This window comes from Oreochromis niloticus, linkage group LG2, assembly GCF_001858045.2.
Source record: "Oreochromis niloticus isolate F11D_XX linkage group LG2, O_niloticus_UMD_NMBU, whole genome shotgun sequence".
Lineage (NCBI taxonomy): Eukaryota > Metazoa > Chordata > Actinopteri > Cichliformes > Cichlidae > Oreochromis > Oreochromis niloticus.
In genome coordinates, this window is record NC_031966.2 from 19,743,983 (window position 1) to 19,769,916 (window position 25,934).

At 38.7% G+C, this 25,934-nt stretch overlaps 1 protein-coding gene across 9 annotated transcripts in view; it reads right to left on the reverse strand.

Annotated features, from left to right (window-relative positions):
* Positions 1 to 21,132, reverse strand: part of atp11c (ATPase phospholipid transporting 11C (ATP11C blood group)) — a 43,022-nt gene extending 21,890 nt beyond the window's left edge. For 8 of the 9 annotated variants that reach the window (XM_013271363.3, XM_013271364.3, XM_025911077.1 and 5 more), the window contains exons 1-3: positions 20,556 to 21,132; positions 3,523 to 3,642; positions 2,060 to 2,149 (exon numbers count right to left, since the gene is read on the reverse strand). In XM_013271363.3, the coding sequence (XP_013126817.1) occupies positions 2,060 to 2,149; positions 3,523 to 3,642; positions 20,556 to 20,582 (237 nt within the window). In that variant the 5' untranslated portion in view covers positions 20,583 to 21,132. Of the gene's footprint in view, positions 1 to 2,059; positions 2,150 to 3,522; positions 3,643 to 11,975; positions 12,140 to 20,555 lie in introns of those variants that run through there. The other variant, XM_013271362.3, reaches the window with a different exon arrangement.
* Positions 21,133 to 25,934: the final 4,802 nt, after the last annotated feature.

Genomic DNA, 25,934 nt, shown 5'->3' on the forward strand with positions numbered 1-25,934 from the left:
GCCTCCACTGCACCAAATGCAAAGCAAAAAAATAAAAAAAAATCACAGCAATAAGAGTGTACTGCTGCTGATGTGTTGGTGTGATATCACAGCAGCAGAACAGGGCAGCAGAAAGCCCTTCATCTGAGCCGGGAAGTGTGTCAGAGTGAGCGACAGACAGCAGTTCCCCGGGGTCCCAAAGCAGCACAGTGGGTCCTCGCATCCTCCCACCCCTTCGTCCTCTCTTTTTTTTTTTTTTTTTCACCCCCTCGCTCTCCTTTTCTCTCACCCTCTCAACACCATTTCTCCCACTCTCTCACAGTGCTCTATTCCCATTCAATCAAATTCAAGCAAAGACACGCAGGGCTATTTATAGGAGAGTGGTGCTTTTTTATCAGCCTGTGTCTATTTGTGGCACTCAGATGTACAGAGGGCTTCCTGACTGCTGACGTCAGCAGTGCAGCGCTGCAGCGAATTGGAGGTTATGTGAGACAGAAAGACAGAAAGAAAGACACCAAATGAGACAAAAGGAGGATAGAACAGAGTTGGAGGATGCATGACATTTAGTTGTTGGTAGAGCATTTGCATCAAGCCTCTCAGGGGAAATGTAAAGGTTTATTTCCGTCTGTAAGATGCAAGTGCAAAATGAGTGCACGATCTGTGTACCTGTTTCACACTATCTAATATAATAGCAAGCTGCATAGGAAAGACTGAGTGGTTAGGATAAGGAACCCCTCAAGAGAAACTGGATTAGTGGAGAAATGCCAACCACACTGCAGCTCGGGTAAACACCCAGGACACCCACTGACTCATACATAACATCTGCAAGCAAGCACGCACACATACACACACACACATACATTTATTCACACACAAACATTGTAAAATGAACACATCACAGGTATAAATTCCTCATATTCACATACATACATTAATTTCATTTCTGACACCGAAACATTGGGTTTCTGGGAACAGAAGCTCAGAGTACGTGACGAGAGAAAGGACTTCCTTCTTGACAAGGTCTAAAACGAGCACCTGTTTACACTAGAAGGCTCCTTGCTGCCATAGTTTAGGTTATCGCTAAAAGGAAACCAGTTTCCATTTCCATGGACCACAAAAATGGAGCATTAGGGAGAGGTAATGGAAGAGCAAAAGCAGATGTATATAACAAATCTTCAGAGAGGAGAGGAGTCACTTAAGAGTACAGTTGAAGTCTATTAGTTAGTTTCCCCAACCAGTTCAGTTTCCAATAATTAAGCACAAACAAGACAAACCAAGGCAACAGTGACACAAAAAGAAATTCAGGGATTACCATGATAGTACTATAAACCTGTTAAAATGGGATTCTCAGACAAAGTGAGAAGCAATTGCTATAGAAATGATCAATTCTAGACTTCTAGACAATTTTAATGATTCAACTTTTAACGATTCAAATTTCTTTCTGTTTTACTTGAAAACCATATGAGACCAGGTCTTGGATGAATAAGTTAGCTGAATCAAACTGCTGATGACTTGCCGTAATGCTGAATTTTTCATGTTCTCTGAAAGTTATAAACAGGATTAAATGACAGACTGTGCATAACGCTATAACATGAGCAGGGTGTAAGGAGCGTAGTAAAGGAAGGCATTTAAACATGACCAATTGTACTGATCAGTGTGTCTTCAATATAAACTTGCTTCAAAACAGAGGTTTTTTTACCTTCTGCTGTTCACGCAAAATGAACACGCCCAGTAAGGAAATAAGGTAGAGCAGTTTCATGTCTGATATAATTGTACACACACACACTTTTCCTGTTACTGTTGCACACCTGCTATGGCTACATGCACATGGACGTAGTTTCTCACACCCCTTTTTTATGCAGGGAACACAGCCAGCATGTCGATCGCTTACACTGACCTATTCAGACTTAATTTAAAAAAAAAAAACATAATGCGGCCCGAAACTAGCCTTCATACGGAGGACCTGACTACAAATTAACACAGTCAAAAAAACAAGAGGCAACCATGAAGTCCTTATTTTAAAAAAAATTATATCACTTATCACTGTTTGAGTTGGCATACAGACAAAGCTTGCCCTTACCTGCACCAGGAAGATGATAAGGAAGTAGAAATTGGCAATTCTTCTAAATTGTTCAAACAGGTTCTTTGGTAGGAAGTTCCATACTGTATACTGTTGGGTGAGAAAAGAGGAAGCACACATGTAAAAACAAGAAATCACAGAAAAATAAAATAGAAATGACTGGTTGTTGACTTTCTTTGTTGCTCTGCGCTCTGTGACTTTTCTACTCTACCATGTTTTGTAACCAGACTCAGACAAGTTAAAGAAAGGCTTGGCAAAGGAAGAGAGATTAGAGACATTAAATATCCACAGTCCTGTATTTGTGTATTCTGTTTGAGCTGGGGAAGGAAAATAGGAAGGCAACTTCAATAGCTTATAGTCTCTGTTCTTTGCACCAACTAGGGAGACAGGCCTTGGGGGACCACAGGTATTCCACTGATTCAGATTAGATATGTATCTCTTATATTTGGCTACCCTTGAATGCAGAGTCAATGAACTTACGAGGTGGGTGACTGTTTTTGTGTTTTCTTTTTTTTTTTTTTAAGTGGCCATGACTGTTGATATCATCGGCGCTGAAGCAATACTTATCTGCAAAACTCCCTGAGAGACCTCTCAATGATACCCCGCTGGTAACCTTGTGTCAAATAACAAAGCACGTCTACACAGCTTTGCACAGAAACAAGAATAAAGCCCTTTTTGTGGAGTGCATGGGGATAGTGTTGAAATGCCACAAGAGCAGAATGGCCCATCTCATTTCGCTAAGAAGTAAAGAGGGTGAAAGTAACGAGAAAGAGAGGTTGGAGGGTGCAGGAGCAATGAGAACATGAGAGAAGAGGCAGAGATTGGACACTGCTGGAAAGCAACAGGAAGAGCAGAGGCACAAGGCAGAATAAACACTGCAGCTGGGGTAATTAAAGATTGCTTACCCTGACATACTGGCAGAAACCAATAGATTGACCCTTCCTCGCTGAGATGCTCTGCATCACTATAAATCCTAGAGCCATTTTATTATCACTTCACTTGCTTCCCCTGATCACTTTCACCTTAAATATTCACAAGCCAGCCAGTCAGTACTTGCTTAAGACTGCTGTTGACACAGAACTAACAGGTAGAGTAAGACTTGGGTGGTAAAGGAGGGGGGTTGTAGTCAGAGCCCAGGGGAAGCCTGAATTGCCCACCGTTCCAGTACATTAATAGCAGCCATGTATTTCCTTGCCACAGTCTGTGCTCCGCTGACAGACAAATAATCGCCTTCCATTGGGAGCCAAGACAAGTATGAGGAGAAGCAGTCGGAACAGGAAACAAAGGAAGGAAGCCACTGGAATGCTGACGACTGTTCAAGAGTTCATTTTGCAAGTGTTAAATAAGAAAACAGAACTACCTACAGGTAGATAAAACATAACACAAGCTTAGGAGCAAACAAAAATCTTGGTGCACTGCCAGACTGGAGCCCTGGCAAATGCATGGGAGTGTGATGTTTTTACCTTGGAGGACACAATCCTGTTATCGCAGAACTTGGGTGGGATGAAAACTTCATTGGCAGGACACGGCCGATGACCAACATAGATAGTCCTACTGTCTACTCTTCTGTCCTCACCACCAAACTAGAGAGAAGGGATGGGGGTTAAGATAAATAGAGGAGAGAAAAAAAGGAAGAGGACATGTTAGTAATTCACTGTTCTTCCTGTCATTTAAATACTGAACCACTTTGGGTACTTCTAACAAAATCAAGTGTGCACCATTCAAGAGTCTTGAATTTCTTGGCGGGAAAAAGTCCAAATTTGATCCATAATCTAATACAAATTTAAAAAGATTGCACATTCTTTAATAGTTGCAGACAGAAGCAGAGTCTAATTATGTCTAAATTCCACCCATATAATTATGAGATTATAGTTTTGACTGTGAAGTAGAAAATGAAGATTTGAAAAGTGGAAAACTGTTGGACACTGGACAATATATTGTAAAATGGCTAAATAAAAATTCAATAAGGGTCAGAATCTTCAAGAGGTTTCAAAATAAGGTGAAATTCATTTCCAGATTATATAAATGTATGTACACGTTCTGTTATGTTTGTTTCATATTATGCAAAATGTTCAATAAAGTTAAAAAAATAAATCAAGTGAAAACAGAACCTGCATTTTCTTGAATACACACGCGACGCCACTGGGTCCAGTTGTTACCAATAGCAACCTGTTTAATATCAAAGTGAGTGAAGCACCTTATAAACTAGGTAACTAAGGTAGCTAGAAATTTCAAACTTTAGCAGACAAGGCAAAGAAAGTGGATTTCTAAATTTTCAAAAGCCAAACTTGAAACTTGGGAGATGTTGCATCTTTCATATACAGTATACAAACTTAGATTTCTGTATTTGTCCTAATGCAGTATGCACTGTAACGTGGATGTGTGTGTTCATTTAATATTTGAAAGAGAAAAGATTTGAGGAACCTGCTCAGCAACCAGAGGTATACTGAGTCCTGCCAAAATGATAAAGAGGCACATAAGGTAAATCACAGAAGCCAGGTTGTTGTCATAACTTCCATGGTGCTCACCTTACATAAATCTCAAGAGCAACTGTAAATACCAACCCAAAAAAGGAAACTCACATGAGAAATCAAAGTGATAAATTGTCAGGTAGGACAAAGGTTTATTCTTCTCTGTGTGGAAAAAGAGAAGACCTTGACTACACATCTCTTTTTAACTAAGAGCCCACACACGGTTTGTTAAATATGTCACTACACTGTTCCACAGAGGGATTTTGCAATTTTATTATTGTTCAAGGAAATATCTAGCCAATATCCATTCCGATAAATACAGAAAACATCAGTGCCAAGAGTGATGATTCATTATCACTGAACAGGAAATCTATCCAAAATCAAAACAGAGCACAATCTCAGTTTTTTTTGTCCCCACAATGCCAAGTATGACCTAAAAGTCTTGGCCAAGGCATTAGCTGGACAACTACAAGGGCTGGAAAATCATGATAACAACAAAGGCAGTACAATGCATTAGCCAGACCTACAATACTTGCTTTCGATTCACATCTTTCTTATCCCCAAGGATATTCCCGTCTCACTATGGAGAGATTAGCCTGACTCTTACAATATACAAACTGTTGCCCATGTAAGTTATACCTATATCATTAGTATACCTGAAAATTATCTTTCCCATGTTAAAAAGTTAGGCCTCCCACTGAGAGCTTTAACAACATGATGAGCATGTGTAAATGTCAGGAGTATTTGGGATTTGTGAAAACTTTCAAATTCAGAGCTAACTACTTTACTACTACTACTCAAAATTTAAGACTCAGTTGTTAACTGCTTCTTTCCCCATTTCATAATTCGACATTTCCATTTGTAACCAAAAGAAAAAATGTATTGCAGCATGCAAAAAGCCAAATATGCTGATAGACTGTGGCATTTTTTTTTTTTGCGTGCAGCTGGAAATCTCAATCAAATAAAACCAGCCTTTCCAATATTTCCAGTCTTAACTTGTATCTCATTTTAAATTTGCTCTCTGCAAATGTCAAAAACTATGTCAGAAAAATGTAGCTTACTGAACAGTTTTTGTTGTATAAACTGCAAACAAACAACACCTCATAAAGCAAAACCCCCAGTCATCCAGCAACCGGTCAACCAACTAAATTTACCTTCTTAATGATGCTGGAAACTTTTCCATCTTTGGACTGGATTGTGATTGATGGATGGTTTCTTGGCAACCTAACAGAGTTTTTATCAAAAGTTTAACCATTAACAAACATGCTATGGGTCTTTATCCAAATGCATCATTGCAGAATAAACATGGCTTGCGATCTTTAAGGTAAAAATTAATAGTAGATCAATGAAATATTTTATGCTTACTGATCTAGAAGTTTTGAGATTTTCGGAAACAAAAAAAGTAAACGGTGAAACCTTTTGGACTTTAGCCCAGTTTTCACAAGCTGCATCACAAATATTTATATGAGGAGTAGAGCAGATTTAAGTAATACCTTTTCTGTTAAGCTTATCTGCCGTCAAACAAGCTGCATACTCTAATGTGCCATCCTTTGATGTAGGAGTGAAACAAATTATCAACGACAACATACTGTATTACTACCAATATGATGCCAATATCAAGTGTTGTAATTTTTAAAATTAGCAGGTTTATGATTCTCTATGGACGAGCTTAGTCAACTTATTTTTATATTGTACTCATACGTTGGATAACTAGTGAATTTAACCGATTATTGGAAACCTGGCATACAGATGTAGTTTCCTGCTGCAATCACAGTGCTCTCATATCAAAGTAGCACACACTCACCAATCAATCACTTCATCTGGGCATTGGGTTGGATACTGAATAATGACAGAAGAGAAACTACCTCAGGCTGTCAGATACTTACAGTCTTACAGCTCTATATTCTTCAGAAAACTCATATACACTACACAGCTGACAGTGGTTTTCAGTGTACTTTCAATTTAATGTATGTAACCAGTATCAAATTACTATATTTGACGCATAGTCCAAATGTATATATGTCTTTGTTTAGTCCCCTTGTATTTATGTACAATTATGCACATTAGCTTAGGCATTAATATCTTTAAAAAAAAAAAAAAAGACCATTCTATACAACCATAACAGAAAGAACTACTTGTCAGACAGACAGGCGATTCATCTCTGGGATTAATCATAAACTCTTGATATTGTGAACAAGTACTTCATTTTCACAAGCCAAATTATTTTTAAAACAAAAAACAATGATGAATGCCTAATTTCAAATGTCATTGCATAAGCAAATAATATCAGACACTGACACAAAGAAGACACACAGAAAGAGTGTCAGAAAATACGCTTGCGTGCTGTAGTCATTTTATTTCATCGTCCAAGTGAGGAGTCTAGCCACATGTTTTAAAAATAGCTATATTTTCTGTTCAAGCATAAGTTGTTCTGCTAATACTGTGACTGTAAATAATTAAAGTTGTGCTGGCAGGGGATCTGCTTTATCTAATATAAAAGGCCAGTAGCATGTGGGCTGAGGAGACAAATTATCATGAACATCTGATCCTGGACAAGTGCCAGGGAACATGTGAATTGCGGCCACCTGGACAGCAAGCTTCCCAAAGTCTGTTTCAAACAAGGGGTTAGATCAAAGAATGGCCTCAAACACTTGAAGTCTAATTTATGCAAGTAGGGACCAAAATAAAAAAATAAAAATCACAGCATTCATAATGAATTTATGCAGCCATTTGCTTCTCATTAATAGTTAGGGGGGGAAAAAAACTAAATAAAGAACAAATTCTTAGTGTTAATTCTGTAAAAAACATCCCATCTTTCCTATAGTCCAGACTAGAAAAGGGAGCCAACAGGTTTACATAATGTTCCCTTATGCATGAGCAGCCACGTTCACACCTCAGTATGGATGTCAACTTTAGCATCCCCTACCCTATCAGCATACAGTGACACTCCATCAGGACCGGATGCAAACAGAGTGTGAGTGGGAAGAGGAGTGTGAGAGGAAGGAAGTACAACAGGATCCAAGATTTGATGCATATCCATATTTCACACACCCCTATATCAAACAGCAAAAATCTACCCCCAGGAGCAATAAACCAAGGATCTCTCTACTGACTCTGTTTAGAAGAAGTAACTGTGAAAGTTGTCCTATGGACTCTGAAAGAACTGTAAAAGCAAATTTTTAACTAGTAGTTAACAACAGAACACTTTTACGAAGGGCTGCTCTTCCACAGCATAAAATGTAAGTAAACACACCTTCTACAACTAAAATATAATTGAATCCAAGAATTCAAGGGCTGTGGCTTTTATTTTACGGGTTGATAAACCAGACAGCCAGCAATACTAGATTACTGGCTTCTGTCCATAGTTTTAAGGTCAGGGATCAGTCAGAAAAAAATGCTACTTGTAATGCAGACTAAGCCAACAATGGTGCTTAAAAGCTGTGAAAGAGCACACATAAGCAAACCCTGTCACCTCAGTGAGGGTTCTCAAAAAGAAGCGGCACCAACACAAACATAACTCATGGTGAAAACTGGAAAAAGTATTCTGTATTAAATGAGGAAATAGTCTATGCCCTACGGCACTAAAGATAAGAATAGAACTATTGAACGGCCATTGATTTAGTGGTGGAGTCACTGTAAAATATAATGAGGGTCAGATGGTGGGGGCCGCTTCATTTTTGAGCAGTTACGTGATTGCAATGCTCATCTCCAAAAAAGTGAGCTAAAGCCCGTAGAAGAAATGCTAATGTAAGGAAAAACAGAACTTATTGCATTATCTCTGCTTCACTGTCAAAGGTCAAACAAATCCATTCGATGGCAGTGATGTTAGTAAGTAAAGCAGAGTCAAGTGCCAGTATGTCAATATCAAACTGTATTCACCCTTGATGATAAAGCACCAGCTACTAAAAGTGAATGGAGATCAATAAAGCAAATATCCAATGGTCAATCGAGCTGAGATGTAATTGCTCAGTCAAAAATAAATGGTGCATTAGAAAATTGAGCGGAGCTTAAAACTTTACATTAAAATATGCCCTAAATTAAATTATGCACACATTGTGAAATAAGCACAGGCTTGGACGGAGGGGGAAAGGTGCTCCAGTGAGAGCGAGGGGAATGTAAGACTGCATTCAGCTGGTGCCAAACACCCAATGAGGACTCTGGTCTGATGACACTGTGCGCTGTCACACCATCTCACTATTCAGTGACTATCCTGTTTTGTCACAATCTGCATGTTGTAAGCAGAACTAACTGAGTAACCAGAAAATTACAAGGCCTTTCGTTGTATCACAATCCATCACAACCACAACTCTCTGACAGCGCAGATTTTTAAATGATTATTTTATGTATTTTTAATGCCTTTGGCACTGTATCATTGAGATGTTGATACCACTGTGGTCATTTTTCTTGTGTCGCAGTTTGAAGTATTGTATTTGACTGCATTATATTTCTTCCTCACACATACAGACACACACTCCTATATTATATTATATCATATTATATTATATTATATTATATTATATTATATTATATTATATTATATTATATTATAATAGAGATAGACCGACTGAACAGCTATTATGGTGTACCTAATAATTATTTCTGCTCTAAAAATGATACAACCAAGCCAAAAGTAGGTCAGATGTGGCTGTGTACAAGAACATGATGTTGTGCCGTTCCTGTGAGCAATACTTGCATAATTCATACCATAAGACACAAAACACTCCATAAACCAACCAACAAACTGCAAAAGACTGGGCAGACCATTTCACCACATTGTACCACAATAGACAACCATTCACATTCACACTAGCAACAAACTAACACTTGACCTCCCAGGCAGATGTGTGCCTACATAGCTACATACATACATAGCTGCCAGTTGTAGTCCATCATGATCACTAAGATGAAGCTAATAGGCCTTGGCTTTGTTAAGTTAAAAGGCATTGTAGAACCTTCAGCAACACTTGTGATTGAGTGATTTGAGCCCGTTTCAATAATTTTAACTCTATGTGGAATACAGAAAGAGAAACAGTTTAAAGAAATCAGCAAAAGCCCGAAATTCCCATGATGTTCATGCCCATGGGTGTATGTAAACTCCTGACCACAACTGTACATCAAGCAATCCACAGTAAAAATTGTACCACACAATCAAGATAAACTGAGTACTTTGTGGCTGTGCTGTTATGAATTCTTTCTGCACGTGATCTCTGTCTTTACATAAGAGCGTATTCTCATACACTTCACCTAGAGAAAATGGCAGATTCAATAGTGACGTTTTTTTCTTTGTCTTCCAAAGCAGAAATGCAAAACCCTCAGATGATCCTGAGGTGTAAATGACACCGGAATGTTAGAAGAAATCCAGTTCTTTGTCACGCTGCTTCATTGACACAAACATGTTACCATTTATGGCCAGCAAGTCTGTTACAGAGAACGCCAGAAGTGGTTTTGGCTCGCACAATTTCTCTCTCTGGACAAGAAAGTGTTTTCTGATCTTTTGCTGTTAAGCCTTCTGTCAAGGTTTAACTGAATTGTGTCTCCAGCAGCTTATACGTGCATGCCTTGCAAGGAGTAAAGATGACACTGTGGTGTGCAGAAGAAAAAAATAATCTACTGACAAAGTGTGACAATGGTTCAGCAAGTGTTGTTTTTCTGGACACAAATAGATTTTGTGGTCAAACTAAATTGATGCTGTAACTTTTTCTTACTAAACTGTTCAAGCAATTTGAAAATGTAAGCCCAAAAGAATACAGTATGCTCAGCTTTGTTCTGATCAGTCTCCATCGGTGGTTTTATAACCTTGTGCAGCAGGGACAAAAACACTAAGCTCTTCCAGTACATAATGCAGGAGCTGTGTCATTAAGCTTCAAAAAATGCACTCAGAAAAGCTACTTAAATATATTTAATGAGGTGTGAGGGAGCTGTGCAAAGACGAGAGAGCACTGGGGACGAATGTTTGTTCTTGTTCATGCTGCATGTGTACAACCTGCACTACACTGAGAATGTCACTGAACTCGATCTTTGTTTTCTATTTTTCCCCACATTGAGGAGAAAGTGTGAGCGAGACATAAAATATATGCCTAAACACCCAAAAGGATTCTGACAGTATTGGAAGGCTTGCCAGAACAAATGCTTCGTCTCTAGTAAACTGTTTTAAAAACCGTTAATGACAACAGGAAAAACATTCTAACAGAAACTTAAAGCTGTGATTATGACAAGCAAAAAAAAAAGCTGAGTAATGACTATTTGAATAAAAGGAGAGAGATGCATGGGCTGAGTAAGTGCTGTTCAGCCTTGCAGCTCTCTCTCTGGCACATTGCTCTGTTACATTCTCTCTTTTTCTTGTCAGCCCACTTGCCTGTCCTATTCCAGCATGCTCACTCGGTCTCACTAATTGTAACTCTCTCAATTTTGATTACACATCCAAGTGCTCACTGCCCATACCAGAAGAATTTAGAGTGGCTACATTTTCCTTTGAGGAAAATATAGCACAAAGGCACAAAATTAAAGCTTTGTTACTACAATGACTTTGAGGAGTACTCACCTCTTTGTTGTATTTCTTGTGTGGGAAAACAATTTCTAAATCAAGCAATCTTACATGGGCTATTTTGTCTAATTTCAGTACAAAGTCCTTTAGCTTTTTTTTAAACCTAACTGAGATTCAAAATACAAAAAGATTTCCAGAATTGAAATCCCCATTCCTTCATCCAAAGACATTTTGAGCTATCCCAGAGTCTATGCTATGTAAGCTAGTCACATATTGGTAGTTTTACACAGTTAGCGCCACACATTACAGGATGTGCATCAAGATTATTTAATAGCATATGTGTTTGTCACCTGTTTGATCATTCAAAGGCTGCTCAAAAGGTGCTCTTCACCCTCATTTAGGCCCCTTGACTGCTCAGTTTTGTCCAGTTTAAAAGAAAAATGACCCAATAAATGGTCCACAAATATATCAGCAACCACTGGTTACATGGCTGATCTGAATCTGAACACACTACAAAAGCTCTACTGCACTTATATTACATTAGAATTCAAAGTCACCTTCTTTCCCTTCATTATGAGTGGAACACCTAGAATAAAAACAGTTTTACTGAGGAGACTACAAGCTTAGACAAAGTTCAGTTAAAAGGTTTTTAAAAAGGGACGTTTACTCTCCTAACAAAATAGAACGACTATTGCTTCTTTCCCATACAGTGTTACAGTGGTTCAGCACATAATAACACACACAAAAAGCTTTGAACAGCATTTGTCTCTTAAGCAACACACTTGGACACAATGCAACAGACCTGAATTTTGCAATTAAGTTAATAGAGTTTCCCTCTCCAAAAATAAATAAATAAATAAATAAAACATTAATAGCAGCAAATAACAGTTTCAGACAAAAGGTTACCAAATCAATAAAAGGTAGACACATTAATCCATAATGATACTATAATAGGAGTTACCTCCATTATGGATTCAGCAACACTTGGCCTATGGCATTGAATTAAGGCCCCATATTAAAGGCTACTCTCTTCCTCGTCCGCTGTTTGCACATTGTGATGAATAGCCTTCAGAGTAATAACAGTCCAACTTGAACTGCGGGCTGATCCTAAGGAGCTGTTGTGGATAGGCAAAGGCTCATTGTTCCACTAGCATGCCTGCAGCTGTACTAGACACAGAGTGGAGTGTACCATTGGCTGGTACTGACCTATATTACACTGCATCTCTCGACAACGGGGAGGAGGGAAACTCATCATGACCTTGCACTGGGAACAACTTCCTCAAACATTTTGGTCACGGACACATATAGCGACACTTTTGGTATAGTGACAACTTGTAAAATGACTAAAAGCCATAGTTGTTTTGTGAGTAACAGGTTTCATGAGAGGCTTTTAAAGGTCGTCCCCAAGCTGAAGTATTTTCTGTGAGTAACATCAGAAAAGATGACCTTTGAAATTTAAAGGAACACAATAAAAGCCCATTAATATTAAAAACAGGAAATGCACGTGAAGTCACAAACTGCTGACAGACGACTGTGGTCAGACAATATAGACATGGATGTTTTTAACTGGTTTATTAGTCTTGAAACATTCATTTACTAACACGTAACTTACGTCGACTTCAGGAGTGTGAACTTTGTTCACCTATTCACTTTGTTCTCAACCAGTTAACTTAAAGTCCTGCGGAGAATGAGAAAAGCACATTATTTTCCAGGGATTTCACGGAGAAAACCTCCAGACTTCACATTTTAAGGCCTGGAAAAGCGAGCACATTTTAAACTACAGCCTAGTCACACTTAAATTTCTCTTTAATTATATATCAAAGTAGTTTAGCCTTAGATGGGGTATGGTTTTTCCAGCTAAGTGCACACCCTCTGTACTCTGTTTGTGTGTGTGTGTGTGTGTGTGTGTGTGTGTGTGTGTGTGTGTGTGTGTGGGTGTGTCAAATCACTAGATTCAGCTACTTAGACATGAGTTCTTGATGCGGCTGCTTTTTTTCCCCATGTAGAGCATGGGTTTCTAAACTGCAATACACTACAATGGTTTCTCCCCCCACACCACACTGGCAGAGAGCCATGCAACACCAACAAAAAAAGCATTTACAGTACGTCCTAATGCTGACGAGCTTTAAAAAAAAAAAAAACTCCATCTCAGCTACAGCCCCTCTGATGACATTATCTTTAATAATGTACCAAGCTACACTGACTGTAATTACTACTCAATTAATTATCCTAAGACGCTGCATAGGAGAGCAACAAGACTAATGACAAAAATCAATGGTGGCCCTTTCCTTCCCCTGCTTCCACTGCTTAGAAGGCATGGTTGACTGTGGTATTCCTACTAAGCATTTCTTCTCAGTGAACTGTAGCCACATTAAAAAGACAAATCTTTCACCCTTTGACTAAACAACACTTCCTTCCTAGCCAGGAGTTTGCCATGAAGATAATCACTGGAGGCTGTTGCTTTACCTAAGCGATGAGCGTGTAGGAGGGGACATGTTCGTCTTTCTTCCAGCATTCGTTAAATCCTAACATGCTGTTCCTCTTTCTCTGTGTCAGCGAGTACCCTATCATTTTGGGTGACGATGAAAAACTGGGATGATGAAACAGCACAGATGCTGACGTCCCCCCCCCGACTTCCTCCATGCGCAGACACGCAGAGGGAGACATAGACACGAAGCAAAAAACACAAACACCCAGAACACACACGTCTCAGCATTCTCTTCACATCTCACTGCAAACACTCTCTGAGTAACGCTAGAGCTGAGCCATAGCACAGAAAATCTCTGGATGAACCTTTATACATATATGGATGATGAGGATGCATTTTGAGTGCCACTAGCCTGGTGAGGATAGGTGGGGGTCAGGAACGGCAGGAGCAGTGTGAGGAGAATTCAAAATAAATGAAGCAACCTGAATTATTTAGAGGTACAAACTGAGAATTCAATCCAGGTTTTAAAAGGAAGTGGAAAAATTGCCACAAAAAGCCATCCATGGTCCCTTTGTATTGAGCCTGAACCGCCCCCTCCACTATAGGAAGGCTGTCCATTCGAAAGGAAACTGCGAGGTGCAAAGAGGCAACCCCCAGATTCACAACAGTTTTTCAGGCTTGAGTCACGCAGGTCTTTCCGGTCTCCCTCACTATATTTCATCAGCCCACTATCTCGCAGCAGGCCGTTTATTCTTTCATGGTACCTCTCTCCCCACGCTAAATATATTTATTATCCCGCTGTGTGTTGCAGATGAGCTTCTTTGGCTGTGTTTCTATTACTGGGCAGAGTGCAAGAGGCCAGACGGAGAGCGGAAGGATGAGAGAAATCAGAGTAAGCAATTCTCTTCACCAGCCAGTTCACGGTTGCAAGACTAATGGTGGCAAAACTGAGCACACATAATCAATATGCATCTCCCCTAATCAAACAGGCCTGATAAATCAGATGACTTTACATGCCTTCTATGGTCTATGGCGCTTAGATGCACTGCTAACCAAAGAGTAACAGCTCTGTTCGGGAATTCTTGATTCTCATCAGTTACTGAAAGCCCCTAATACGTTTCCAACAGGTTCTACTAGTTGTTAACAGATGTCAGCATGTCAAAAGCCAGACCAGCATGGAAAAACACATGTGAAGCATTCTGAAGGACAGATAATGTTGCAAACCAAAGTACGATAAGTACGATAGCTTGTAATGCTGCAGTAATTGCCCCAGTACTTGCAGGCCATAAGCAGATACTGTTTTTTCTTATTGTACAGCAGCAGACAAAAACATTTCCTTTTATTGCTGAATGAGAAGTCAGCTTTTATTGAGAAAAGCGGACATGTGATAAAGTCTGAAAGTTTAAAATATAGTTTGACCAGAATGGAGAACTAAAGCACCTATATCAAAATTCTAAAAACACCTCAATACTTGCTTTTTTAGTATCCTTTATAATACAGCTGGGCGATAGAACAATAACGATATGTATTGCGAAATAACTTTTTCCTCGATAGAAACATGAAACTATTGCGATAGACCTCATCTCTCTCTCTGTCTTAAAAAAAAAAAAGAACAGCCAATCCAAATTAAGTAGCGCATAGCCGAACCAATCACAGCCGCAGCGTCACGTCACGTGACTTGTTACGTACAGCACAAGTGCCCAGCCGCACATGTGTATTTGTTTGGGAAGCAGCCAGCCGCCGTGCCGACCGGTTAATGGAGAAAATGAGTTTGCCCGCTAGAGAAAAATCAACCGAGAGCTTGGGTGACCAGGTTACCGAAGAGAACACAGATGACGGTTCCAATGCCGGAGAGATTGTCGAAAGGAAGGGCCAGAGAAGTTCCGTAGACTAAAAGCGCTAATTCGTCATCGAAAACAACCAGGAGAATCCCTACGAAGCAACAACAGTCAATTGAGTCTGCTTTCTCCAGCGTCTTACCATATGACAAAAAAGCTAAGAGACATAGTGACATAACGAATGCCATAGCCTACCGTCTTGCTAAAGACATGCTACCAATAAACACGGTCGAAAATGAAGGATTCAAGCAGCTAATTGAGGTAATAGCTAAGCTATACAACAAGGAGAGATTGAGAATTTCCTTTTAGTTCTCAGTTTATTTGATATTGACAAAAGTTAGTCAATTTTGTCTGTTCTTCTGTAAAACAAACTAAGATTTATTTTTAGAATTAATATTTTGTTTCTAAGTGGAATTGACAATTTAGTAGTCTGTTTTGTTTGTTCTATTTTGAAACTTAAACGCTTTAGCGGCTACCTTTTGTGTAGTTTGCAATATTTGCCTTTATTTATCTGAAACTGAAGTCTCATGTTCCTTAAGTACATGTGCCCTGTTGAACTTATTATGGGAAATAAATATTTAAATCAAAACAAGCTGCTGATTATTTCACATTTTACTTGTGAGCAACGGCACATTTAAATCTTACAAATATAGTTATTTGGCTTATATCGTGATATATATCGTTATCGCCTGAAATGAAAAAAACATATCGTGATATGAAAAAATCTTATATCGCCCAGCTCTACTTTATAACAAAGGCAGCTTATGTATGTATGGGTTGTCCGCAAAAAAAAAAAATAAACCCACATATAATGAGATACTAATCTTATTACTTAATACAAACAGTACTGCCTTCGTCTTCTCTAGCTGACATACAGCATAGCATACATACTTCACACAGCCTCTCCACTCTTTGCCAGTTTAGCACTCGAATAGAAGCATGGGAAACAGCAAAGCACCTTAAAGAGTAACACCCTGGTCTTTATGGGGTATTTTGTGGAGACAGTAAAGCTTCCATTTCAACAACATATAAATAGTAACCAGTTACTGGAAACTTTAACCTGTCCAGCACACATGTTAATGTTATACATGTAACTTTTAGCAAATTAAATTAATTAAAAAACTATAGCACACAACCTGTGTTAAAAAACGAATTTAACACAATTATTTGTGTCTAGAAAGTGTTATGTTTCTCTTAAAAGTCACAGATTGAGGGCGAGAAAAGGTTATCAGCAACTAGACAGAAACCGTGGCCACGGGTCTCACCAGTGTTGCTGAGCCAGAAATAAACAGGACTGTAGCTAAATATACAGACAAGTGTTATTCTAATATTTATTTAAAAGACAATGGACTCTTATTTTTATTAGTAGTACTGAGTTTGAAATTCTAGTGTTGTTATAGCCCTACACTTGAGTGTGAGCAACAATAATTGGTACATAGGTTGCAGGTTAATACAGTTTGTGAAAGATGTGTACATTTCAAAACTGCGAGTGCTGCTGACTGACTTGCCAAACAGGTTTGCTCACCTGTGGGAATTTCCAAATCATTTGACATACAAACTTCGAAACCCCTGACATATAATAACATTTTCTCTCAGGTAAAGACTTGCTTTCTAGTTCTTTGGTAATGTCATGTAGTCTCACAGTTGAGGCAGGCCTCAGATCATCATGGAAAGATTGATGATTGATGGAGAGGTGGTTTTAGACTTCTATATTTTACAGCAGGAGAGTTACAATTGTGGTCAGAACTTTACATATGCTAATTGTAATTTAAGGCTTTCAGTGATTTATTTGAACTGTTCTGTCGCCAGGGTGAAATGATTGTACAGCATAAATCTTTAACGACTTAAAAAAATCTCAAATACATACATACATACACTGCCACTAATATTTGATTAAAGGTCCCTTAGCAAGTTGCACCTTAACTAGCAAGATGCTTTTGGCAGTTATTTACAACCTTCTATCATAACTTTGTCAAGATACTTGAATCAATTTAAACTGGTTGGTTTACTGGCATTGACACAGCTTTTCAACTTAGTCCATAACTTTTCGCATATTTTTGGGAATGCAATTCCAGAATACCGCTTTATCCATTCCAAAACCAATTTAGTATCATTTTCCAACCTGGAACATCTAATTGTGTCTAAGCTTCAATTGTCTACCTGTTGAGGTAGGCAACTAAAGCTTGTAAACGAAGCTGGTGAAGCTGAAGAATTTGAAGGTGGTCCTGCTACATTATTCCATCCACGCTGTGCAATGTAGAAGTACCACTGGCAGAAAAACAGGCCTGGAACATGATGCTACCACCACCATGCTTCACAGCTGGTGCAATGTTGTTTGGTTTGAAAGCCTCACCTTTAATCCTCAAAACACACCACTTGTCATTGTAGCCACATAGCTCAATCAAGGTCAAGTTTACTTATTTAATCAATGTCTTGTCCTTCCATAAAATCTTTTTCCTAAAGGCATTTCTGTGGGCAGCTACAAATTTCATTCAAGCTTTAAGGTGTCAATTTTGAAGCAGGGGCTTCTTCCTTGGTCAGCACCCACTAAGTCCAAGAGGGTGTAAAACTTGCATCACTGTAGATAGTGATATTTGTATTATGTAAGTTTCCAGTTCATGGCAGGCTTGAGCCTTGATGATCCCTTACCAGTTTCCCGTCATCTGACATTTTGGTGACAGTTTGGGTCTTCTTCCAGACCTTGGCAAGGTGGTGACAAATCAGAATAACTTGTACTTGTTTTAACTGATTCTCTTAGATTCTGCATTTGTTTAGAAATGGCTACAAAAGAAAACTTATAAATCTACAGTTCTTTTTTTAGATCATCACTGAGATCCTTGGACTTTCCCATTGTTCTAATTGTTGGTCAGTCCAGTGAGTGCTGTCAAACAAATTATTTTTATACTAGTAAAGAGAAACTACCAGTTTTCAGAATCAGATGGGAATTTTATTATGAACTAATCTGTCAGTTAGGTTAGTTCCTTGTCAATTTGCATATACAAGTGAAGTCCAAAGACAAAAAGCAGCAAGCTGGCACTGGAGAATTTTTGGTATTTTTCTCAAAGAAGGATTTAAACAGCTGACTGATTTCGTAATTAATTAAATGGAAAACTATTTTTAGCACATATTTTTGGATTCCACGATCAAAAAACAAGTCAGCCTTGTTTCTGTCTATATGGTCACTTCCTGCTTTTGTGCATACCATAGCTTCCATTCTCTTAACTGGTGACTACATCACGTGAGGCCTCAGTGTACTTCACCACTGAGCAGAAGAAATATTTTCTACAGCACTGTAACATAATCCAAATAAAAGACTGAAACTTCACGTGTGGGGTTTTTAACCAAGCTACTGAGTAGGAGGAGATCTAGTAGTTACCATGGTGCAAAAGGAAAGGAAACTGAGGTGCTGCATGGGCGATGTTGTTTTTATTTGCTTGCACTGTTCTCCTTGAACACAAGGCAGGGCTTCCACAATAATACTATCACATTTTTGCCAGGCTCCACCTCGCACAGATCACACTGCTGCCTTCAAGGGCTTGAATGAACATCAAAGGCAACTGTGTGATTTTGCATTCCTGTCAAGAGCATTACAACCTCTGGAGCTTCCCTACTCATGAAAAGCCCCCTCGTTCCCACAGCCATCTTTAATGATTTTCTAAACACTCCGGGTTTAGTAGCACGGCACATCATAGTGTGAGAGTCAAGTAAACACATGAGGCTTCCACTGTGCCTTTTTGGTCACTCTCCCTCCTCTCCATCTTTCTCCCTCTTCATGATGCACGTGTACCTCCCGTGGGCAAGGGGAGGGTGGCAGAGAAAAATCAGGAGGCAGAGAGCCAGAGCCTCAGATACCAGCACTGCATGCATCAATGATAGTGTGGCTGGCTGCCCTGCACAAAATATTATTTACAGCTCACGCTGAAGAGAAATTACAGCAGCAATCCTCTCCTCAAGCAGGAAAACCAGCTGACCTGGCAACACTTAGAGAGAGGCCAGGAGGAGGGTCGGGAACTATAATTATTATATTGCTTCTCCCTATTCACTCTCAGTATCTATACTGCTCACACAGCGTGTGAGGGATTCAGCTCAGTGGTGACAACAGGTTACTGGTGCATAAGAAGTGGATAAAGAGGCAGTAAAGGCGGTTTAGCATTTATAAACGCAGATACTCCACTTTCAACTAGCCCACTCATGATTAACCGATGAGAAGGGCAATGAAACCAGTGGATGAGACTTTAAAGAGGCAAGCATTTAAATCACCAGTTATGAAATATGATGTTTAAGCGATTAATGTTGGCAAAATACCACCTTCCTCTACTGAAAAAAAATGTTTATGGCCAAGCACATAGCAGGGACTGTGCTATTATGCTTCCTGAGGACAAATATACATTCACTGATTTCAACTAACAGATGTGTTGTTTCACTTACACCAAGACTAACAGTATGAATTACCCACTGTATGTACAATATATATAACCAATTTTCTATATTCAAAATTTAAGAACCTGGATCAAATGACATTCATAGCATTTATATTAATTGAATGGATGAAACAGTTGTCTTCACTAATCAATACTGAGTCAACAGATGTGGACCATAAAGACAACACAAGGCAGCACACCTGGTTTGATGGATTCTGTTTTGACTTATAAGTGAATACATTTTTGGAGCCCAGAGAACAGAAAAATTTCACTGGACATAGGTGTCTTCTCAATCGAGCTGTAGTTTCCAGGTGTTTACTGGTATTATTGCTCTTGTGCACTGTTTGCTTTTTTAGAACTTGAACCCCATTTTAAAATGTTTCATTATCATCACTGTATTATTGAAACTGTTAATGACGATAATAATATTGTTGCTAGGATGACGACAGACTATACCTCCCTTCATCACTGTAAAACTTGCACTAAAAGTGCAGTTGACTCCGCGTTAGCGCCAACTTGCATCTGTCGTGACTTCCTGGCTGGTAAGAACTTACCTAACAACCAGCTGCTTGACTAACGAGAGCCGTGAAGTGAGACAACAGCTGGTTCGTGTTATCTGGCGGTGTGAGGAAAACTGTTTGTTGCAATGTGTGTGGATTCAATCGCAATTACAGCGAAGACAGCATAGGGGAAATACATCACGCAAGCGCACGCTCAGCGCTTCATTTTTATTTGGGGAGGGGAAGCAAAAAAACCACAGCGGTTAAACGCTAGCAGTGGCAGCTGGATGTCATAAGCTAACAGTGTGTGTGTGTGTGTGTGTGTGTCTGTGTGTGTGTGTCAGGCACACATACCCAACGGTTCAGTCTTCTCCGTAGCATCTTTTTTTCCTTTTATTTCACAATGCTGATGAACTCTTCAGATTCAACAGACGCCTCCGGGCTCTGCTTCAGTTCCTCTGGTGAATAACTTTACATGTATGTTAGTAAACGTGCTAGCTCCTTGGCTATCTATTCTTTACTCTAACGTTAGTTCTAGCTATATGAAATGCCGCAGCGACGCTACATCGTTTCCATTTTGTTTGATTTCGGTATCTTCGCACCATTCGCATTCTCTCTCCCCTCTGAATATTTTCCGCGTTGCGGTGTACTAGTCGCGCTTCCCGCTGTCCAACGCTGAAACACTGCCTGACATTTCGCTCTGAGCCCTGTTGCTTACACTCGAACGAACCATTTGTCGCCCCCGAGTCTCGCCTTCCCGCTGACTCAAAAAGCCGGCTAACGCCACGGTAAAAACTAACTTCTCCTGCGAGTCCCCCGTGCACAGGTCGCCTCACCTCCCTGTCAAACAATTTTCACTCCAGCAGCAACAGCAGCAGCCCACCAACGTTCCCACGTTCACAAGCTCCACCCGGCGAAGGTGCGGCTTGCACTGCACTGTGGGTAATGTTGTCTGAATTCCCGTGCTGGGGGACCAGCGTGACACCAAAGGTCAGGGAGTATCGACGCCCGTCCCTAGATGGGAAGAACTTCTAGGTTTCAGTTTCATTTTGCACATTTTTCTCAGCTGAATTATTTTGTGTATGTTTCTGCATTAGGCAACATCTTATACGCCCAAATAACTTAAATCAAGCTTGTTAAAGTCAGTGTACTTTGTGGGCCACACACAACCCACTTTGATCTTAAGTGGGTCAGACCGGGGATAATGTCCTTTCTGTCACTGTAAAGACTTTTAACTAAACATTTCATACCTGACTTGTCTTAATATAAGAAAAATAACTCTCAGTTTTTCTATATGACAAATGTATAAAATTACTGGCAGCGCATTGTCCAGACTGTTTATGAAACATTTACAACAAGTTTATGTTAATTCATAGAAAATGCAGAAATTTCTGTAGTGCATAGTTTAAAAAAAGAAACTTTTCCTTCATTTAATTGTTTATCTATTTCTTAATACTTTGGTGTGGGCAATGGCAATCAATAGGAGAAGCTGTAAAACGTATGAAAATATAGTTACAAATTTTAAATCTATGCACTCTTTCACATTTTCCAAATGCCTTCTGTTTGACAACCATGACCTGAATGATAAGTGCATTGGGATACAAGCAATAAAATCAACTTAGTGAGCACACCAACATTGACACCAATGACAGGCAGAGTGACCAGATAGGTATAGAAACAAGCTAAGAATATGTTTGTGCATTATGTGACAGATACCAAAAGGTGGTTTGATGCAATGTTATTATAGTTAATTTAAAAAAAAATGTTCTCATAAAAAATAATTATTTACAAAAATAGAAAAAATTAAGGCTAACTGAAACTATTTTGTGAACTTTGTAAACTAACAAATAAAATACGGAGAAAATATCCTTAGTTCTAGCTTTTGTTTGTGTGGTAAATTTTTCTAAAAGTTTACCTGATCAGGCTTTGAGAAACTTATATCGTCAGACTTTGGATGTCTACAAGGCTGTGAGTCACTGCTTTCAAAAAGTTCTGTTTTTACAGTAATATCTGTACAGGTTTTCCCAAAACTTGCCCATTCTGGAAAGCCTTGGGTTCCAACCCCCAGTAATGAAACTAACACTGAAACTAATAAAAACTCAACCAAAAGTAAACAAAAAGAAAAACTAGGTCTAAACCAGCCAACTCCCTCAGGAAACTTGAACTCAATCATGGTGAGACAGTGACTGCCATTACTGTAATTCCTCACACTCAGTAGGTGAAATACAGAAAGTATAAACGGTGGCTGATGTCTGTCATTATGGTTTTATTCAATAGTCTTCTTACAGTCATCTGTTCTCTTTCTGTTCTAGTAACTATGAAACTGGTTGCTATTTTGTCTGCTAATCATCTCTGTGGCTTTGTGACTTAAGTTGATTCAGAATGATTCATTCAGAATGTGGGACATGATCTCAGTATGTGGGACATATTGTCCCTGACAGCAGCAGCCTTGAAACACCTGCAGTTGTTCAGCTCAAAGAAACTCAAAAGCCTGGGACGCTCACCCACAATACTAGGTTTCCAGTACCCAACCCAAGGGCATCTCTGGGATGTGCCAGAACAAGCCCTGACTGTAGAGTCCACAGAGGATTTACTGCCAAAGTCCAAATTCCAGACAGCACAGGAGTCCCCTGGAGATCCCTCCTCCATGCCCCAACAAGTCAGAACTGTTTTGACAAAAGGCATGCCTAATTTTTTATAACTTAGCATCAGTAATAATTTCTATGAAATAAGAAAATCCCATTTGAAATCATTTTTATACACCTCATGCTGTTTGAGGCATCTCCTGATATGATTACAAGAAGTGAGCAATCTTTCAAGTTTGGAAGGAGGGGTTCTGAAAATTCTATATTAAACGACACAAAAAATGATCCAGAAGGCCAGCACTCTGACTGCATGAAAGTAAATCATAAACGCAATGCTGAACGTATTTTGAAACTATACAAATGAAATATTTCAGATCTTAACTAGAGCATAATCCAGATCATGATTTCTGTCTTCAAATCTCCCATCAAATTCTGTTTCGACCAGCCAAAAGTTATGTGCTTAGGAATTTTTAACTGCTTTTAGAATCAATGGTCTACAAGAGCTACCATAGCTTGATGCCAACCCATGATTGTACTAAAATAGCAAAAATAATATTAGCCAAAATAAGTTATGATTATAGATTTTTTAATTCATTTATTTTTATAGAATAGATCTGTATTAGATTCTTAACTACTGGTGTCATATAGTATAATGTGTTGTATAATGAACAAGTATGCCGTTGTGTCACACTTCAGAATCCAGTATACGCTGGAATCATGTTAATCAAGGAAACGGAAAGAACTATATGTTCTTTATCTGAATCTTTAACCTCAAAAGCCATCGCTCAGCATGCTCAAGCTAGATGCTACAGGGCAGTACAGTGACCTGTTCTTACAAGTTCTTATTTGTATTTGTGTGGGTCATAGCATGAGTGGTGGCCTCAGCAGATTTTTTGCATGTGGCATCAGATTTGCATTCTTGCTTTGGTCACTGCCCTGCTTTAAATGAAATGTGCTCACACTGAAAACCGATGCCATTGTGAAACCAAAAGCAGTTCATTAAAAAATGTTCACGCGTTATCCCTCGTATGAGAAATCAGGCATGTATTTGTGTGTTTGTTAAAGAGTGCTCTGAACCAAAAAAACAAACTACTAGGTATTCACACAGTTTGTGGTTTGTGCTTAATACTCAGTGGAAACTAGATGTCAGCTCTCACAAAGTAGTGCACAAGCTTATTTTAGTCTGAAACCACAAAAGCGCAACTCCATGAAGTTTACTTATTCTGAAACTTTAAAAAACATATGAACATTTTAACTTTTTTGGTATCAATGTCTAGTATTATTCCTTTAACACTTTCAGTAGTATTCAAATGCATGAAACAGTCCATTGGTTCAAATCTGCAAGTCTTAAATGTGCTGTACCACTACAAGAAAAAACAGGCCATTTTAAAATAACCACACATGTGCTATAATAACCTTTGTGCTTTAATAAGTTTAAACTATTTCTAAAGAACATACTAAAATATATATATAACCAGTGGTTTCCTGTAAGAATTACCATATAGTTTATGAGATTACATATTTTGAGAGATAAGCAACCTTTCACCCAAGTCACTCTGTGAGCCACTTTTTTTTTAAAGTCTCTTCCTCTTTTGGGCCTCTTTTTTCACAAACTGCGTGATCGTTCTATGTGCCAAACTGTCCCTTTTGTTTTTGTCGTTGTTGCTGTCATCTTAATGAAGATTTAAACATTTTAGGCCCAATCAAAAGCCAATAAAAGGCAGTTCAACAGCTGCATAAAGAGGTAGTGTCTATCACATCACGTCTCTCAATGAACAGCTCCACATCTGTAAGTTGGACTCTATCGCCACCACGTGGCAAGAGTAACAAATTACTCATCACGTTTTACTCAAATTTTTTACTCCATGTTGAATCTCGAAAAAATTGTCTAACAAAATTGTGGTGCACTTGTTTTGTTAGTCTTTCTTGTTTTTGGAATACTAAATCAATTGTATGTGACTTATCATTGTGTCTCAAGGACTGAAGATGTTATCTTCACTAGATGGATCGGTTTGTGAAACTGCTTCAAACTTAAAAAGTGGGCCCATGATGTGTTCTTATTTTATGTCATGTATACTGTTGCAGTGGCGGATGTTCATTGTAAACGCAGCAAAAGTTTTAAATAATCAAGTCAGCATATGTGCTAGTAATCAGAAGAAAGTTGGCCTCAGGGGCGTTTTTAGCTCATTTTTGAAAGCACCCCCAAAGATTTCTTACTTTTTTTTGACAATATTTGCTGTTTGTGTGACACCCTACTAAAAATATAGTTATTTTGTCATATGTGCTTGTGCCGATATTAAACCCAGGAGGCACATTCAGGTAAAAGTGTAAGATCAAATGATCCGTCAATCAAGTATAATGTTGGATCAGTGTTTCAATATTTATATCTTTTATCAGATGTACATGTGGTTTGGCTATTTGCCTTTTGGTTGAAAATACACTGAAAGAGGACTTTTTGTTAGTGATCTTAATAGTATTTTTTTCATATAAATGTAATTTTTTTCATCTAATTGAATACAATCTATTTGTGTATGATTGTCGGTCCAAAGAGGGAGAGAGGAAAGAGGAGAACGTGAGGAGAAAGTACAAGGTCAGGAAGAACCAGGTAAGAAAACAGACAGGGAACAGTGACAGGCAAAACAGAAACTGTTAAACTGCTTGAGAGAGTTGACCACCAAAAGTGATCGACAGATTTGCCAACCTGAAGGTGAGGCGACGTAGGTTAAAATAAAAGAAAAAATCTGCAGAGGCATAGTAGTATCTGCAGTAAAGATCTTTTACACATTGTACCACAGGCAAAGTTGCCTCCATTTTTATATTTTTTTTATCAATATTTTGTACATTTGTACATTTCAAGGACTCTTCTGTTTTTGGAGTGTATTTTTTAAATGTATCTGTATTATATTATACATACACATTAAAAGTGAATCTCTGTCCAAAAAATGCACTCAGTTTAGTTTTTACTTACTATGAGCATCATTCTTTATTCTCCCCCAGGTTAGATATGTATTGTTTTTATTCCAATCCATTCTTCTTTTGCAGCATTTAAATAACCTTTATCAGATTTGATGGTTTTGTTACAGACTTTTCAAAAAAGTGTTTTGCTTTTCTTTCACAAATGTGGGGATTAAATTGCGTTAAAATGTAC